This window comes from Eretmochelys imbricata, chromosome 21 (assembly GCF_965152235.1).
Source record: "Eretmochelys imbricata isolate rEreImb1 chromosome 21, rEreImb1.hap1, whole genome shotgun sequence".
NCBI lineage: Eukaryota > Metazoa > Chordata > Testudines > Cheloniidae > Eretmochelys > Eretmochelys imbricata.
Genome location: NC_135592.1, coordinates 18677698 through 18696848, shown reverse-complemented (window position 1 = coordinate 18696848; position 19151 = coordinate 18677698). Strand labels below are relative to the sequence as shown.

Below are 19151 nucleotides of genomic sequence, written 5' to 3'. Positions count from 1 at the left end.
AATGCGGTGCCTCCCGGGTCAACAACGGCGGGACGGAAACAGAGGAGGCATAGCGTCCCAAGCCAGCCCGTGACATGGGGAGCAGTAAAAGCATTGGTCGCCGCGGCTCAACTAAGACTGGCAGCAAACCAACAGCCAGAGACTCCTGAGACTTTGTTTGTGGCAATTCTTGCCCAAATTACTGCTAATTCTGTATTGATTGTATGCCTTTTGTGCCTGCTATTTCCTGTAGAGGTTGGCTCGGGAGCGCTTCCTCCGTTACGGGCCCGAATGACATATAACCTATGGGAAAGATTGGCTTCAATAGCAAATGTTACCCACTTTTGTTTATCTGATTTTGTAGCAGCTGAAGAATTGTTAGGTACGTGCCTTATTCCAGTATGTCATCACCCTGAGGAAATTGGGAATGAGATGATGCTCGCTGCTTTCGCGAACCTCTCTTCCCAGTACTCTAGCATGGCTAATTGGGGCCCGGCCAATTACACTTTACCTTCTTAAGCTTATTTTTTGCTGTTACTGTGTGCAATGCATTTCCTTTTTGTTAAGGCTTTGTCGAGACCCGCCCTGGCATGCTCCACGAGTTATGACCTTGTCTGTCCGGGAGTTAATTGGCTTGCAAAAGCAAACTGATGGCTACCATGAGATGGCCGAGCACAAATAAACAAAAAAGGAGGCGATGTAGGATTCATTCAACGTTCATGCACTCGGCAACATTCAGAGCACACCCAGAGTGTTGTGCAGGAGCAGTGCACACACAGCTCCTCTCAAGGGCATGAACCTTGGAATCTCGCCCAGATGACATGAACCCGTGGGAAGCCTCCCAGGACTGGGGTCAAGGCCCGAGAGCAAAGAATGCGGTAGATAGAAATTGGTAAATAAGAATGTTAAACAAAGCCAGTGTATTCCTTTTATCCGTTGCAGAATGTACTGCGCGGGGGGAGAGAAAGAATAAAGGAGAGGATGGAAAGCTGACAGGCCCAGTCCGTTGGCAGACCAGCCTGTTTGCTTGCTTAAAGCTTTGTGCTGTCTTGTCATTGAACAGCAACACACTATCTCTAGGCTTTCTTGCCAAGGCACTCTTTCTCCCTTTATAGGACAAAAGGAAAAAATAGAAGATGCTGTAGTTCCTGGCAAGTTTCATCTGCATAACAATCATGTACATAAATGAAATCACAATTTTTAAAACTATATTTGGATTTTTTTTTTTTTTTTTGGTCACAGAAATGTCATATTTGATTTTTTTTAAATTAAATCACAAGCCAACTACCCCCACACTCATGAATCGTAGCTTCACCCTATAGCATCCAGGTAGACACAGGCATCCTCCGAGAGGTCTTGCATTGGACTGCTTCGGTTCACCACTGTCTGCTCTACACAGGTCTGCTGCAGCCTTAACAACTCCACTCAGTCTGCCACTGTCAATTCTGATGCCTCCTTAGAACTGCTTCAGTCTTCTATTGTCTGCTCAGGAAAGGATGCTCAAAGCAGTTTAAGTCTCTGGGTTGAGATGTCTCCTCTACTCCCTATATTTGGTTAATGAGGGCTGATTAAAACTCTGAATAACTGCTTCCCCTTAAGCACCATGGGCTCAGAGTCCACTATTTTTTTAAACAGGAACACCACAACATCCAGTGCAAACAGATACAGTATGACAAGATCCCTGGGGTGCAACCTGAAAATAGGGTATCACTGTGCCCCCTTAATTCTCCAACCTGGGCTGTCTCTCACAATGCTTTGCTAGTGACAAGCAGTGAACCCCTCAGCACAACAGCATGTGGAGTCTCACACTCAGCTAGATTGCATGAATGCTCCCAGAGCCACTCACAAATCACACAAAGAAAGGCACTAGTCAGTTCCCGCCAGCTCCCCTGCCTTACACCCCAGAGCTGTACCATCTTTCCCTGGTCATAAGCCTGGCCAGTGTAAGTTTATTACTCAGTCTGCCCCTCCCTCAATGTGGAGAGGTCATGCACCAGCCTTTGTAAACTGAGCTGAGATTTCCCAAGCACTTTAGCTAAAACAGTATGTTTTGGTTGAAGTATAGAACAGATTTATTAACTACAGAAAGATAGATTTAAGTGATTATAAGTGGTAGGCATAAAAGGTCAGAGATCTTTACCAAAGAATATAAAAGATAAGTGCACAATCTAAACCTTAAACCTTATTAGAGTATTTAGATCAAGCAATTTTGTCACCCACTGGATGTTACAGTTCTCAATACAGAGACGTCGCCCTTAACCCTGGACCAGTCTTCTCAGTTGAAGTGGTCATCTTCTCAGCGTTCTTGTTGCTTCCAGCATAGGTGAGGGAGGAGAAAGGCAAAAGCATGATGCCATTGTCTCTATTTTATATCTTTAGTCCACGTGCCTAGAAGACACTTGCCCAGACATCCTGGTGTACTTTGCTGAGCCATTGGCTTAAGCAATCCCCCTGGCGTAGTCTTGTGCTACTGAGTCATGGGATTGAGTAGTCTCAATTGTGTGGTGCTTGCACAACTGTCATTGAATTGTAAATCCCTTGATTACAACTCCCCTGCTGATTAATGGTCGTTGAATGCCCTCCTGGGTGGGGATCACCTCCTTCGTATGTCACTAGCAAACATACAGCATATTTCGGTAACAATCATAGAGCAAAATCTCAAATTCATACACTGTAATGATATACATATCTGGAAATATAACAATAGGTTTCAGCAGATTATGACCTTTCATACGATATCTTACATGGCATGCTTTGTATGAAATATCACAACGATATATGAATGATGAATATGGAGGTTACAGAGTGCTATTTTGAGGTACAGTGTGTCACATACAGACAGTAGTATTTAGTGAAAGCATGGATTGAACTCAGAGCTTTACCCATGCAGGTTTCTCCTCCTCTTCCTCTCACAACTCAGGAGTTGGCCATGGTCCTGACATAAATGAGATTAGGCAGAGGAGGTTGCTGGACCCAGGAAAACCAGATGCAAAAATCAATAGGAAAAGGCAGGCAAGGAGGCTTTAAGCCCCTCACAGAGACCCTTGAAGAGGACGATGTAGTAAATGCACTATAAGCTGACAGTGTTTGTCTAAACACCCTACCCTAATAGCAGATTCTGCTGGCAAAGTAGGTTCTACTGCCTCACTAATCCAGGAGACTATTACCCCATCTACATCAAGGAACTGCAAGTGGTTCTATGGAAAGAGGGGCTCTCAGGAGTGAGCTCAGCAGTCCTGAGACTGGAGCTCCAGGAGCAGACAAGTCTGAGCAGATGGTCTGAACTGAATTTATCTTATTGTTCACACCTTTGTGAATAAAGCCAAATCCTGGGGAAATAGTAGAATTAAAGACAGTGTTTGCAAAGAAAGGCAGATAAAGGCGCCTACTCACATGGGCTTTCTGAAGTTTTGTATTCAGGTTAAGTAGGCATTCAGGACCCTAGGAGCATCCAAGGAATGGTAGAGGGCTTCTTCCCATCCCTTGGAGCCAGGGCAGAATGAGAAGAGGGAGCTCAGTTTCCAAGGTCAGAAGGGTCCACTGCGATCATCTAGTTTGACCTCGTGTATAGCACTGACCAGAGAACTTCCCACAATAATTCCTAGAGCACATCTGTTACACAAACATCTAATCCTGATTTTAAAATGATCATAAATGGTCTGAAAAAAGGGGTAAACAGCGAGGTGTCAAAATTTGCAGATGCTAAAAAACTACTGAAGATAGCTAAATCCAAAGCAGTCTGTGAAGAGTTACAAAGGGATCTCACAAAACTGGGAGACTGGGCAACAAAATACCAGATGTTATTCAATATTGATAAATACAACGTCAACGTAATGCACATTGGAAGACATAATCCCAAATATACATACAAATTGATAGGGTCTAAATTAGCTGTTACCACTCAAGAAAGAGATCTTGGAGTCATCGTGGATAGTTCTCTGAAAACATCCACTCAAATGTGCAGCGGCAGTCAAAAAATTTAACAGAATGTTATGAATCATTAGGAAAGGGATAAATAATAAGACAGAAAATATCATATTGCCTTTATATAAATCTATGGTACGCCCACATCTTGAATACTGCATGCTGATCTGGTCACCTCATCTCAAAAAAAAAAAAAAAAATTGGAATTGGAAAAATTTCAGAAAATGAACTCGATACGTTCATGGAGGATAGGTCCATCAATGGCTATTAGCCAGGATAGGCAGGGATGGTGTCCCTAGCCTCTATTTGCCAGAAGCTGGGAATGGGCGACAGGATGGATCACTTGATGACTACCTGTTTTGTTCATTCCCTCTGGGGCACCTGGCATTGGCCACTGTCGGAAGACAGGATACTGGGCTAGATGGACTTTTGGTCTGACCCAGTATGGCTGTTCTTATGTTCAGTGATGGAGAATCCACCTTGGTATTCCCTTGGTAAACTGTTCCAATGATTAATTACTAACACTTTTAAAAAACTGCACCTCTGATTTTTAATTTGAATTTGTCTAGATTCAACTTCCAGCCATTGGATCTTGTTATACCTTGTCAGCTAGAGTGAAGATCCCTCCATTTTCAAACTTTGTTCCCCATATCTCTTAACTTTTCTTTTGCTAAAATAAAGATATTGAGCTCCTTGAGTCTCTCACTGTAAGGCATGTTTTCTAATTCTTTAATCATTCTTTAATAAGTCTTTTCCCTGAACCATCTCCAATTTATCAACATCCTTCTTGAATTGTGGACACCAGAACTGGACAAAATATTCCAGCAAAAACAACGAGGAGTCTTTGTGGTACCTTAGAGACTCAGGGTATGTCTACACTACCCGCCACATCGGCGGGCAGCAATTGATCCAATGGGGGTCGATTTATCGCGTCTAGTCTAGATGCGATAAATTGACCCCCGAGCACTCTCCCATCAACTCCTGTACTCCACCGCCTCAAGAGGCGCAGGCAGAGTCAACTCACAGTAGTGAAGACACCGCGGTGAGTACGTCTAAGTTCACTGACTTCAGCTACGTTATTCATGTAGCTGAAGTTGCGTAACTTAGATCGATCCCCCGCCGTGTAGACCAGCGCTAACAAATTTATTTGGGCATAGGCTTTCGTGGGCTAAAACCCACTTCATCAAATGCATCGAGTGGAAAATACAGTAGAGAGGTATAAATACACAGCATATGAAAAGATTGGAGTTGCCTTACCAAGTGGGGGGGGTCAGTGCCAATGAGCCAATTCAATTAAGGTGTAAGTAGGTTATTCTCAACAGTTGACAAGAAGAGAGGAAAAAAATCACTTCTGTAGTGCTAATGAGGCCAATGTAATCAAGGTGGCCCATTTCAAACAGCTGACAAGAAGGTGTGAGTGTCAGCAGGGGGAAAAGTTACTTTTTGTAGTGACCCAGCCACTCCCAGTCTTTATTCAGGCCTAATTTGATGGTGTCCAGTTTGAAAATTAATTCCAGTTCTGTAGTTTCTCGTTGGAGTCTGTTTTTGAAGCTTTTTGTTGAAAAATTACCACTTTTAAGTCTGTTATTGAATGTCCAGGGAGATTGAAGTGTTCTCCTACTGGGTTTTGATGCAGTCACACCAGAGCCAAATACAAAGTTATTGGAATCTCTCTACTTCTACTCAATATTCCAATGTTTATAAATCCAAGGACTACAATAGTTCTTCCGGCCACAAGTGTCACACCAGCTCATTTTCAGCTGATTATCTACCACGAACTCCAAGTCTTTTTCAGTCACTGCCTCCAAGGATACATTCCACCATCCTGTAACTATGGTCTAAATTCTTTATTACTAAATGTATGACTTTACACTTGGCTATATTAAAGCAAATACTGTTTACTTGCACATAGTTCACCAAGCAATCCAGATTATCATCAGTGATCAGCCCTGTTTATTATTTGACACAAAGATTGGAGAAGTGGTATCTGCAAACTTTATCAGCAATTATTTTATTTTTTTTTCCAGGTCATAGATAAAAGTGTTAAATAGCATAAGGCCAAGAACTGATCCCTATAGGTGTGATGCACTGCACCTCAAAGTAACCCCCTGTTGGCCCCAGTATTCATCATTCATATATGCTTGTGATATTCCATACAAAGCATGCCATGTAAGATATCAGATGAAAGGTCCTGATCTGCTGAAACTCATTGTTCTGTCAAAATTGCATATGAAGTTATGAGATTTTGCTATATGGTTGTTATTGAAATATGTTGGGAGTGTCGTAGAGGCACACTGCTAATTCTCTAATTACTAAAAGGGTGGTGACCCACACCCAGGCGGGCATTAAATGACCATTGACGAGCAGAGGAATTGTAAACAAGAGATTTATAACTCTGTAATACAGAGACAGTTGCGCAAGCACCACAGAATGGGGATTGCTCAACTCTGTGACTCAGCAAGGCACACCAGGACATGTTTGGACTAGTGTCTTCTAGGCACATGGACTAAGGATATAAAATAGAGGACAGTGGCATCATGCTTTTGCCTTTCTCCTCCCACACCTATGCTGGAGCAACAAGAACGCTGAGAAGATGACAACTTCAACAGAGGAGACTGGTCCAGGCCTGTGTATTAAGAACTGTAACCTATCTGCAACATCCAGTGAGGTGAGAAAAGCTGTTTGATTCAAATCTTGCTCAGTCTGAAAGTTTAGGATTTAGAATGCATGTTTACTTTTTATTTCTTAGGTAATTATCTCTGACCTTTATTCCTCCACTTATAATCATTTAAAATCTACCTTTCTGTAATTAATAAACTTAGGCCTTGGCTACACTTGCAAGTTAGAGCGCATTAAATCAGCCCCGGGCACCCTAACTTCTGAGGTGTCCACGATGGCAAGGCATGTAGAGCGCCCGGACTCTACAGCTGGAGCGCTCCTGGTAATCCACCTCAACGAGAAGCAAAAAGCTTGTTGCGCCCCAGCTGAAATGCCCGGGTGTCAGCGTGGACGACGTGTTGCATTACTGCGCTGTGACTGGCCTCCGGAAACGTCCCATAATTCCTTGAAGTCGAGTGGCCACTCTTCTCATTGTTTTGAACTCAGCTGCAGGCATACGGATATCCCCTTTCAAAGCTCTGTTTCTGACAGCCGGCATGCTTATCTGCTCCGGGACAAAGCAAACCACTACTGTGGAATGCTACTGCTACAGAAGCAGGCGTTTGTGCGTGTGTGAGAGAGAGAGAGGCGGGGGTGGGGGCTGATGTCGGGGTTTCCCTCTTCCCTCTGCCGCTGTCTGAACTTACAAGACAGAATACTGACACACTCTCTGCCCCACAAAACACAGTCTCTCCCCCGACATACACACAACACACTCCCTGTCACACTCCACCCACCTCCTGCCCGATTTGAAAAGCACGCTGTAGCCACTTGCACACTGGAATAGCTACCACAATGCACTGCTCTCTGTGGCGTTGCAAGAGCTACTAATGTGGCCATGCCACTGCACTTGCAGCTGACAGGGTGAACACACTGCAGCATTTTCCCTGCTGCGGTCTCCAAAGGCTGGTTTAACTCCCGGTGCTCTACATCTGCAAGCATAGCCATGCCTTTATTTTAATATTTTATCCTTACCAGGATAAAGTTTGTCTAAAGTGCTTGGGGAATTTGCTCAGATTACAAAGGCTGGTGCATATCTACTTTCCTTTGACAAAGCATCAAACTAATTAATTCAGAGGGAATTCTGTGCCAAAAAATTAAAAATTCTGCTTAAAATATTTTAAAATTTTGCGAATTTTATTGGTCAATAAAGAAATGTGGAGGCTCCAGCATGGCAGTAGGGAGCACAGGCCACTGGCAGCACACATGTGGGAGATCACCCTGCACCCTTCCCCCCCAGGACACAGACTCAGCAGTGAAGCTGCACTCTACCCTGACAGAACAAAAGTGGGGCCTGCCCCAGAAACAACCCAGGGCCCTGCCACTCAACAGCAGATGCACCAAGATAGCAAGCGAGAGGAACGGGATCTCACACACACACCCAGCCCTAGCCCCTGATCCAAGTTTGGGGCAAGCAGGCTCAGCCCAGCAGCATCCAAGTGTGGAGGGGTTAGTATGGGGGGATCCAGGTGTGAGGTGAGAGAGTTCTGTGGGGCAATCTGCATGCAGGACAGCTGGGTGTGGGGTCCTGGTGTGGGGAGATCTGGATGCACAGGAGATCATTGGGGGGGTGGGTTCTGCAGAGGGGTCCAGGTAAAGGTGGCTGAAGCTCAGAAGGGAGGGGTCTGGGTGTGGCGGGATGGGTCTTGGTTGGGCTGTGGGGGTCTGGGTGTGTGGAGCTCTGCAGGGGAAACTTGGTCCTGGGGGAATGGGGCGTGGTAGGGTGGAGGTTCAGGGGCAGCTGATTGGGGTGAGGGTCTGATTTGGGGTGGCCCAAGTGCAGGGGGGGCTCATAAGAGTCAGGGTTCAAGTGCAGGGGGACTCAGTGGGGAGTGTCTGGATGCAGGGCTGGGGTTCGGGGCCAGGGGGAGGGGCTCATGGGGGGTCTGGATGCAGGAGAGTGGGTTCGGGTGGGGGGGCTCAGTGGGGGTTCAGGTGTGGGGGGCTGAGGCTCAGCAGGGGAGCTCAGGTATGGGGGGCAGGCTCTGGATGCACAGAGGTTGGATGGATGGGGAGCAGCTCCCTGTACAATGACCCCCTCCCCTCTGCGGCTAGGAAGCAATGAGGGCAGGAAGCAGGGGAAGGATGGGTGCAGAGCTTCCTGCATTGGGGGAGGTATTTGGAGGTGGGTTGACCTGGCCCCAGCTACTCCTTGCAGGGTGTGACAGGGTGCTGACCAGGAAAGGCTGAGCCAGCCCTCTGTCAGGCCAGCTCCAATTAAGGGAAGTGAATTGGAGCTGACTAGAGGAACCTGAGCCTGACGGGGTAGAGGTAGAACAGCTGCCAGACTGGGGCTGTATACAGGCTCAGAGGAAGAAAGGAAGCGGGGAGAAGCCAGAAAGTTGAAGGAGAGGGGTGGCTCTCCCCTTCTGGCTGCAAGAAAGAGAAGCCTCTAAGGTTGGAACCCCCAGAGATATGTGATGAGAGGTGGTGGGTTTGCACTGTGTAAACAAACTGCACCGGTGACTGTTGAGCCAGAAGGTCTCAGAGTGATTTTTGGAACAGAGCAGAGGCAGGACCAAGGGGGGGCCCCTGCTACGCCCCGTTACATAGGGGAACAGAAAGTTCTCTCCTCCCCTACCCTCAGCCCAGCAGGACTAGCAGCCAAGCCCAGCACAGGGTTGTAGCCACCGGCCGGGGCATCTCCAGCCCTTCCCCCACCCCAGTGGTGATTTACCTCTCCCATTACTGCTCTGGGCATCAAAACTGACACACCTGCGCTGCTGGGGAGGGGTGTGTGACCACTCTTGCAGCTTTCCTTTACTTCCCCATCATTTTCTGCAGTGAAGCAAAGAAATCTGTGTGGGACACGAATTGTGTGCACACGCAGTGGTGCTCAATTTCCCCAGGAGTAACTAATTTAGGAGCTTGCATTGTTCAAAAGAAAGTCGTGAGCATTGTAAGACGGTACATTTCTGGGATGCAAGGTTGGAGCTATTGGCTGGTGTTTCCCTCTGTATTAGTTCATGTGTGGCACATTCGTGCAACTTAGCTGGGTGTCTCTGTATGCTGGTGGCTAAATGATGATAGCACCTGGAATAGGTTTGCTGCTTGTCACTAGCAAAGCATTGTGAGAGACTGTCCAGGAGAGTTAAGGGGCACAGCTGTCCACAATTACAGGTCGTACTCTGGGGATCCCATCACAATAGGGTCCTACTAAAAAAATATATCCGCTCAATGGACCTGTCAGTTAACCAGTCTTTAATCCATTTAATGTCTGCTGTGTTCAGCTTATATTGTTCTAGTTTCTTAATCAAAATGTCCTGTGGTACAAAGTTAAATGCTTTACAGAAGTCTAAGTTATCTGGACCCCTGATTGCTTGAACTTCAAGTAATACTATCGAACACCCTCAGTTATTGTTCAGATGGAAAGTATTTCTTCATCAGCAGCAGCCTTTTCCCCAAATACAGAGTAGAAAAGTTCTGGACACGTCTGTCTTTTCTGCATTATTATTAGGATTGGAAGGATTAAATTTGTATTAGTAAATGTCGGCAAATGTCAATTTCACAGTACAAACAATCTCACAAATAAATATTTCCATCAATAATAATCAAAATTTACAGATAGGCAAGGTAAGAAAAATGCTGCTTGAGAATTTCATTAGAGTTTGATTTAAGGATATTTACTTTCTATATGTGGACATGCGATGTTGACAATTTGTGTTTTAGCAGTTATAAAGGTTTAATTTTTTTAATCTCACCATCTACTGTTATCAAATAATTATGGTCTGACACGGCCCCTAATTTCCCACAACTGAGAAAATATAAATCAATACAAATAAAATTTTAAAATGCTTAAAACTCATAATTTTGTGCAACTGTGAACAATAAATTTTTAAATGCTTAGAAATAAATTATCTGTCAAAATTATTTTAAAAAATTAATTCTGCCAAGGCTAATTATTATTGACAATTCCTAACCTAATTTCCATCTAGTAAAGAACCAGTACCATTATGAGGTTTCCTTTTGTTCCTAATATACTTTACAAACTCTTTATTGTCCTTAACTCTGATGGCCATGGACTGTTCCTTGTGTCCTTTTGCTTTCCTTATCAATTTTCTACAATTCCTAATTTTTTATTTTTATTTATTGTTATCAATTTCCCCTTGTGTGTGCATCTACTTTTATTTCCCGTCTAAACCAGGCTGTTTTTTAACCAGTGTAGCTGATGACATTGACAGGATCTAGAAAAATGTTCTGAAACAATTCCCAAATATCTGTCACATTTTTCTGTTTAAATCCTCTCCCCTAACTGATTTGGCTCATGATTGTTTTCACCTTTGTGAAACTGGCCCTTTTAAAGCACCAACTATATATATTACTGTTTGCCAGAAGCTGGGAAATGGGCAACAGGGGATGAATCACTCGATGGTTGCCTGTTCTGTTCATTCCCTCTAAAGCACCTGGCATTGGCCACTGTCAGAAGACAGGATACTGGGCTAGACGGACCTTTGGTCTGACCCAGTATGGCCATTCTTATGTTCTGACGGTTTGCAGTTTGTACTTTGTACTTAACAAATACAATCAATACTAACTTTCTCCCATCCTTTGTATGTTTTAGTTTAGACTGCAAGTTTTGTGGCAAGAAATAGTTGTTATTATGTGCATGTATAATACCTAGCACAACGGGGCTTCAATCTCCACTGAACCATGTAGGGGCTTCCTGCAATACAAACTAATGAGTAGTCCCACTGACCTCACTGACTGAAATCAAATGGACTAACCATGTGCTTTGCTGGCCCGGAACCTAATACTACTTTTCAAGAAACAAAATGAGGGCTGCCAAAGCCAGGATTTAAAAGGCACTGCAGATTTCACTGAAGGCGGACCTGATCAAGTGAGCAGAAGGACAGTCCATGCGCCCAGTGGATGATGGGTAAAGAAGCACATTTTCTCTTTTCTGCAGTTCTAAGGGATGGCAGAGTTGAGAGTAGGCCTTGAAATTCTATAAAGTACCCCCATCTCAGTGATGGAGAGAACAGAAAAGTCCAAGGTGACTCTGGACCACTGATTCAGGAACAGGGAGGTCCTCCATCCCAGCACTGTGGAGGCTGAGCAAGGGAAGAGAGGCAGGACTCAGTCTGGCCTTGGTTTGGAGGCCAGATTCCTGAAAGGGCTATGGGTGGGACCTTCATGGATTGGCCCAGTAGCTGGCAGGGGATTTCTTGACAGAAAAGTGGGATGTACAACTGCAGAATCCAAGATGTACAACTGCAGAATCCAAGATGTCAACAACAGCCTGGTCCCCTGAGGGAAAGTACCAGGAACCTCAATTTAAAAGTATTGGTTGGCTCCCCAGACTGGACTGATGAGAAACCATTGCTGAGTTGACTTTGTGCTGAAAAATCCAGAGATCCTGGAACTTGGGGTCTTAGCTTGTGTTTTAGTAAATTTTAAGGAGAGATGAAGCTGTACCCAGAGCAGCATGTCCCATGTCCACTGTTTTTTAAATGAAAAGGTGTACCAGGAGGAGGTGTGTCAGATGTATGAGGAGTCTCTCATTATGAAAATAGCTGCAAAAAGATCCTTGGAGATAATGAAAGCAGGGAAACCTCAGAGCACGAGCTCATATAGGGCACTCTCTGAAGAAAGAAAGGGAGATCTTGAACCTTCAGAGCAGAGAGCAGAAAGACTTCAGATTGAGGCAGTGACCCCAGAAATAAGGTGCTCTCTCTCAGGAAAGAAGAAATGCCTTAGGGTGGTGCCTGTGTGTAGGGGAGGAGGGGTGTACTTCCTCTTACTTTCTGCTGTCCAGAACTTGATATAGCAAAAGAGCTCCAAAACATTTCAGGCACCCTGGTCACTAGCAGGGGCCCCACTAAGCCACCAAAGGACTAGTGGGAGCCCAGCACTCAAGGGCCCCTTGCAATCTGTGCTTAGATCTAAATCCTATGACTGAGGTCTAAAGGTGGCCCTGGACATTTCATCTTCACCAAGACACAGACAGAAGATGAGGAGACAGAGTCCCTGAAAAGGGAGGGGCTGAGCACCAAATTTCATACTCTCTCGCTATGTGACTGACACCAGAAGGGAAGGACCACCCACCACAAAATACCTCTAAAAACTACTAGTTCTGCTCTCTCTCAGCATTTCATCTGCCTTATAAACAAGCAGTTCCAGCATTTTTGGTTCAGCCTCTACCAATAGTAACAAATGCCACCAAGGCATGAGACTGAACATACTGTTCCCTCTTTTATCTTTTCATGGGACTCCCCCAGAAAATTCTTGTTCTGTTCAGTGAGTTTTCAGCAGCACCACACACTCTTGTTGCCTCTTAACATGGCAGCTAAAATATATAGCAAAGAATGCTCCTTTCCCTCACTTTGGGGAATTTCACCTGTCCCCAAGCATTACACTGGGAATATAGAGCCCATCACACGCATACTGTCAGATATCAGCTTTTTTTCTTTTTTTCTTTTTTTTTTTTAACATTTATCTATCTGAACAAATTATTGATGAATAAAAACATGTTTACTCCATTTGAAACAAAAGACCAAACTGGGGGAAGCTCCCCTTACTGTTTATCGTAAAAGATTAGAAGATAAGATCATCTAGTCCAACCCCCTGCTCAAAGCAGAACCAACTGCAACTAAATCATCCCAGCCAGGGCTTTCTCAAGCCGGGTCTTAAAAACCTCTAAGGATGGAGATTCCACCACCTCCCTAGGGAACCCATTCCAGTGCCTCACCACCCTCCTAGTGAAATAGTTTTTCCTAATATCCAATCTAGACCTCCCCCACTGCAATTTGAGACCATTGCTTCTTGTTCTGTCATCTGCCACCACTGAGAACAGCTGAGCTCCATCCTCTTTGGAACCCCCTTTCAGGTAGTTGAAGGCTGCTATCAAATCCCCCCTCGCTCTTCTTTTCCACAGACAAAATAACCCCAGTTCCCTCAGCCTCTCCTCATAAGTCATGTGCCCCACCCCCAATCATTTTCGTTGCCCTCCACCGGACTTTCTCCAATTTGTCCACATCCTTTCTGTTGTGGGGGGCCCAAAACTGGTCGCAATACTCCAGATATGGCCTCACCAGTGCCGAATAGAGGAGAATATTCACTTCCCTCGATCTGCTGGCAATGCTCCCCCACAGCGAGAAAGGATTTCTAAAGAGGTACAGTTGAATGATCGGAAAGATATTACAACACAAAAGAATTAGGAGAGCGATTTTGTTACATACCGTGCATTTCCATCATATCCTGCGAAGATCCACAGTTTTTCACTATACACTGTTGCACCATGAGCTGACCTTGCAACTGGCAATCTGCAATAAAAGATTATACTTAGCATCTAGCCTGCACAACATGTGGTATTACAGAGTCTGGTTAGTACATAGCTGCGTTGCAGACCAACTACTACCCTCATAACATAGATGAATACCCCCCAAGGACTTCCTGAAAGGTGAATTTCAGAATACAGCGAACAGTTACAGCAGAACCTCAGAATTATGAATGCCTTCAGAATGTAGGATGTTCATAACTCTGAACACAATGTTAAGATTCTTGTTTCAAAAGTTTACAACTGAACATTGACTTAATATAGCTGTGAAACTTTACTATGCAGAAAATGCTGCTTTTAACTACCGTAATTTAAGTGAAACAAGCACAGAAACAGTTTCCTTACCTTCTCAATTCTTTTTTTTAAACTCCCCCCCCCCTTCTTTTTTAAAGAAGTTTATGTTTAAACAATACTGTATTGTATTTGCTTTTTTTGGTTTTGGTTAGTTGCTTTTGTTTGTTTGTTTTGTCTTTGCTGCTGCCTGATTGAGTACTTCCAGTTCCAAAGGAGGTGCGTGGTTGACCAGTCAGTTTGTAACTCTGGTGATTTTTTTCAGAGTAACAGCCGTGTTAGTCTGTATTCGCAAAAAGAAAAGGAGTACTTGTGGCACCTTAGAGACTAACCAATTTATTTGAGCATGAGCTTTCATGAGCTACAGCTCACTTCATAGGATTTTATGGTGATTTTAACTTCATGGTGATTTTAACTCTGAGGTTGTAGTGTAATTTCTTTTAATAGCATCAGATTTTCCCAGAGCACATTTGGGTGACAGATGGTTATATAAACATCTGTACTGCAACAGGGCATGCAAAAAAAAAAATTCATTTCCACATTCCAGATTCTGGAGTATTTTATAGACTGACTTATTTATAAAGGTGTGCTAGTGACTTTGTAGTTAAGATTGAGTAGCGCTTTCGGTTTCAGAGCCAATTTTTCAAACTGCTGTAAAACCCATGTCCATAATCAGATTGTCTAGAAAATTGCTTTGTCTCATTGAGACGCAGGGTAGGCATGATGATGCAAATTTCAGGACATTTTGTCAAGGAGTTCCTGAGATCAAGCATGCCCACGAAGAGTTCTCCAACTGTTCATGAAAGACAATCATTGCTACAGATTCAATGCTCAGAAGAATTGAAAGAACACTCTACAAAGCACAGGCAGACAACAGAATGGCAGGCTGATTTTCTGGAGCTAAGACATGAGACATCACTCGAGATTGGATAAACTTCTGAAGTTGATGATAGCGTCAATAATGACAATATGAACTATGTTGCAGGATAGTTCAAGAGCAGATAATAGATGAGTTCAGAGAACTTGGAAGCGTGCTGAACTAGTATGTCCTGCCCCACCAGTGAAGGAAGACAGAAGGCAGAAGATTCTGGAAGTGAACTGCTCGCTAGTTGAGGGGTGGAGAATTATGGTTTGTAGAACATTAGTCACCTTATTTTGGGAGAGGGGGCTGTGACATTGCACTCCATATGATTTTATGAAAATATGCTAATGTGTGTGAATATAATGTAATTCGATTATGCTTCATGCACAAGGTCTCTTGTAAGGTATCATTACAAAGCTTATAATCTACTGACTGTGGTCATCCTACTTGTATAAATGTATCATTCTTGTATCTGAAACTAAAAATATGAAATATAACGGTGAGGTCCTATTGTAATTATGCAAAGTGTGGTCCACTAATGGTGGTTTGGAATCTTGATGGCTCCCATCAGCCAGGACAATTGATTGTAAATGGCTCTGTTTACTTGCAAGCCTTCCTGTGAATCAGGCCAGGAAGAATGAAGACTTAGCGGTCTCACAGGACGTATGACCATGTCACCTGGTACTGGAATCCATCTTAAACCTGGTGCTTTTCCATTTAGAAGGAGAGGTGGGGACCCCGAGAAACAAAAGATACCAGCCTTGTGCCAAAGCTATATAAGGGGGTGAAACAGAACAAAGGAGGCTGCAGTCATGGGAAATCCCCTAGCTACCACCTGAGCTGGAACAAGGACTGTACCAGGGGAAAGGATTGGGACCAGACTAGAAAGGAGTCTAGTCTGTGAAAGAAGCTTACTGGAACATCTCTGAGGGTGAGATTTATCTGTAATCAGTTTCTTAATGTATTAGTCTTAGACTTGCGTGTTTTTATTTTAATTTGCTTGGTAACTTACTTTGTTCTGTCTATTACTTGGAACCACTTAAACCCTACTTGTTATACCTAATAAAATCAGCTTTTGTTTATTAATTAACCCAGAGTAAGCAATTAATACCTGGGAGAGCAAACAGCTGTGCATCTCTCTCTATCAGTGTTATAGAGGACGGACAATTTATGAGTTTACCCTGTATTAGCTTTATACAGAGTAAAACAGATTTATTTGGGATTTGGATCCCATTGGGAGCCGGGTGTCAGAGACAAAAGCACTTCTTGAGCTGTTTTCAGTTAAGCCTGCAGCTTTGGGGACGTGGTTCAGACCTGGGTCTGTGTTTGCAGCATGCTGGCATGTCTGGCTCAACAAGGCAGGGTTCTGAAGTCCTAAGGTGGCAGGGAAAACAGGCTCAGAGGTAGTCTCAGCTCATCAGGTGATAGTCCCAAGGGGGTCTCTGTGACCAAATCTGTCACAAGGGCCAAATTGTTTGGATGGCCTCCACCTCAGGAGAGGAGAAATCAATCTCTTTGTGCATAGGCTGGCTAAAGTAGGCAGGAGGGCATTAAACAAAAGGGGATGGTAAAAAGAGGGGAGATATGACCAATCATCTAGCACAAAATCAATATGTTGAGAACAAAATGAATCAAGGAACCAAGGGGCGTGAAGAGAAGAAATTATTTAGTTGCCTATAAACCAATGCTAGGAACCTGGGTAACAAACAAGAGGAACTGGAATTGCTCATTTATGAGCATAAATTCAATCTAGTTGGTATTACTGAAAACTGCTGGGATGTTAAATTCAGTGGTTATAACTAGACTTGGAAGGATTAAGTCTTGTGGCAGAGCTCTGACCTTGTCTCTGTGGGTCCCACACTTCCTGGCGGACTACGCTAGCCTCAGAGGCTCACTGTGACCCTCTACGTAGCCCTTCTCCCTCTAGAGGCAAGGGTCACAGCCTACTGAGCCATTTTCATCATAAGCCAGCAAGGAGATTGGTGAGAGAACCCCCACAGTCTCTGTTGTCCCTACGGGCTTATTCCAGAACAGTTTAGCCTCCTGTCCTGACAGGGGCCTGTCTTCCCCTCCCAGGAGGTGTTTCTGTAGTAGCAAGTTGCGGGCCCGCCCTCTACTCAGGTTCCGGCCCAGGGACCCTAATGGCAGCAGCTGTTGGCAGCTGACCTTTCACTGCCAGAGTTGTTACATTTCCCTGGGCCACTTCCCCACAGTTCTCCCACTTCTGTCTCTCAACACCTTCTTCACCCTTACCTTAGGGCTCCCTCTCCAGTAGCTTGAGGGTATCTTCATTACCCAGCCCTTCAGCCACACTTCCGCTCCCCAGCTCCCCTCGGCCTGACTGGAATGAGCCCTTTTATAGTTATAGTATCAGAGGGGCCTTAATTAGAATCAGGTGTTCACATTAGCTTAACAGCCTCACCTGACTCTTTGCAGGCTAATTGGAGTCATGTGCCCACCCTAGCCTGGTCAGTCAGGGAACAGAAAACTGCTTATCCAGTGGCCAGTATATCTTCCTTCTACTACTCTGCTGTACCCAGCTGGCCTGGGTCTATCACAGTCTGTACTGGTAAATGTCAGTAATGGTCAATTTCACAGTACAAACACAACCCCACAAAAATATTTCCATCAATAATAATTGAAATTTACATATCGGCAAAGTAGGAAAAAATGTTGCTTGAGAATTTATTAGAGTTTGAGTGAAGAAAATTTACTTTGTATATTTTGGCATGTGATGTTGACAATATATATTAATGAAAATGGAAAAAAATGGAAATGGGAAAGTTATAAAACTTTTTAAAGGTTTAACTTTTTTAATTGCAGCATCTACTATCATTAAATAATTATTATCTGACCCCTCCTATGGGGGCTACTCCTCCCATAATTTCCCAAAACTGTGAAAAGAAATTGATTAAAAAAATACTCTAAACCCATAATTTCGCACAACTGTGAACATTGCTGGAGAGCAAGCTGCACCTTACTGCAGGAGCTGCGGACATCTTCAAGGAACTCCTGCAGCTCTTCTTGCAGCATATGGGGGGCTGGGGTCACTGGCCCCCGGCTATCCTCTGGAGGGGTCTCTGACACAGCCCCATGGCCCCTGAGACGGGCAGACAAGGGGCAGACCCCCGACATGGCACTAGATGGCCGGCGCCACGCAGCCCACCTCAAACTCCAGCTCAATTGGGGGCAGCGGAGGGAAGATAGCAGCCCAGACTGAGTCAGGACAGAGAAATACAGAGGCCACCCCCTGGGGGCTATCCTCTGGGAACAAGGAGGTGACAGCCCCAGGGGCGGAAATGGCATCACGGGAGGCGGAGGGGATACGGACAAGGTTGGCATCAGGGGCAGGACAGGGATCAAAAGTAGGGGCAGGCCAGGGGTCAGGAGTAGGAGCAGGGAGAGGGTCAGAGGCAGGATCCTGGGCCCCAGTAGCCGGGCCACTGGGAGGCAGCCCCTCTCAGTCGGGCTCAGGAATCTTGGAAGGGGTGGGAAGGGGACCCCCAGTGATGCCGGGCTCTGACTCTGTAGATGGTGTGGAAGCCACAGCATCAGAAGGTGGACGGTCTGCTGTGGGGTCCCTGCTCGGGAAGGAGGTCGGTTGCCCCACACCTACAAGGGATACCCCATGGGACCCAGCCACGTGGCACTGGCCATCGCCTCAGTAGACTCGGCGGCCTTCAGCAGTGTGCCACCTGTGGCCGGACAGATGGAGGACCCCAGAGGACCCTCGGGGGCAGCAGCAGAAGCAGCGATCAAGGGGAGGGAGCATGGGGAAAGGGGGACTGGGGTGAGGTTGCTTAGGTTGAGGCCCGCTGGCAGAGGGTCGTCCTCCTGCTGGGTGACCGGGGTCAGACCCAGGGCCTCGCTTGCCTCGTAAATGGAGGGGAGATCGCCTTCCACCACCCAGGGTTCTCCCTGCCGGCACCCAAAGTGGCGGTCGCCTCGGGGCTCACACGGGCTTCAGATGGTAACGGGGTAGGAGGGACTCCATCGGGGGCCTCAGAGGGCAATATGACCCTCCGGTGCTGCCCTGTTTTCCCCAGCCGGCACCGATGGATGGAACGCATCCATGGGCAAGGCGGAAGGCTCCGCGTCAGTGCCCCCCTTCCTGGTCTTCTGGGGGGCCTCCACATCTGATGGAAGGAGCGGAGCTCGAGC

The 19151-nt window shown here is 45.4% G+C and overlaps 1 protein-coding gene across 12 annotated transcripts in view; it reads right to left on the bottom strand.

Moving 5' to 3' along the window:
- Positions 1–19151, bottom strand: part of LZTR1 (leucine zipper like post translational regulator 1) — a 317240-nt gene that overhangs the window by 244543 nt on the left and 53546 nt on the right. For all 12 annotated transcript variants that reach the window (XR_013348515.1, XM_077839232.1, XM_077839229.1 and 9 more), the window contains one exon: positions 13740–13823. Coding sequence is in view for 9 of the 12 variants with exons in the window: in XM_077839232.1 (XP_077695358.1) it covers positions 13740–13823 (84 nt within the window). In the remaining 3 variants the exon portion in view is untranslated. The remainder of the gene's footprint in view (positions 1–13739; positions 13824–19151) is intronic.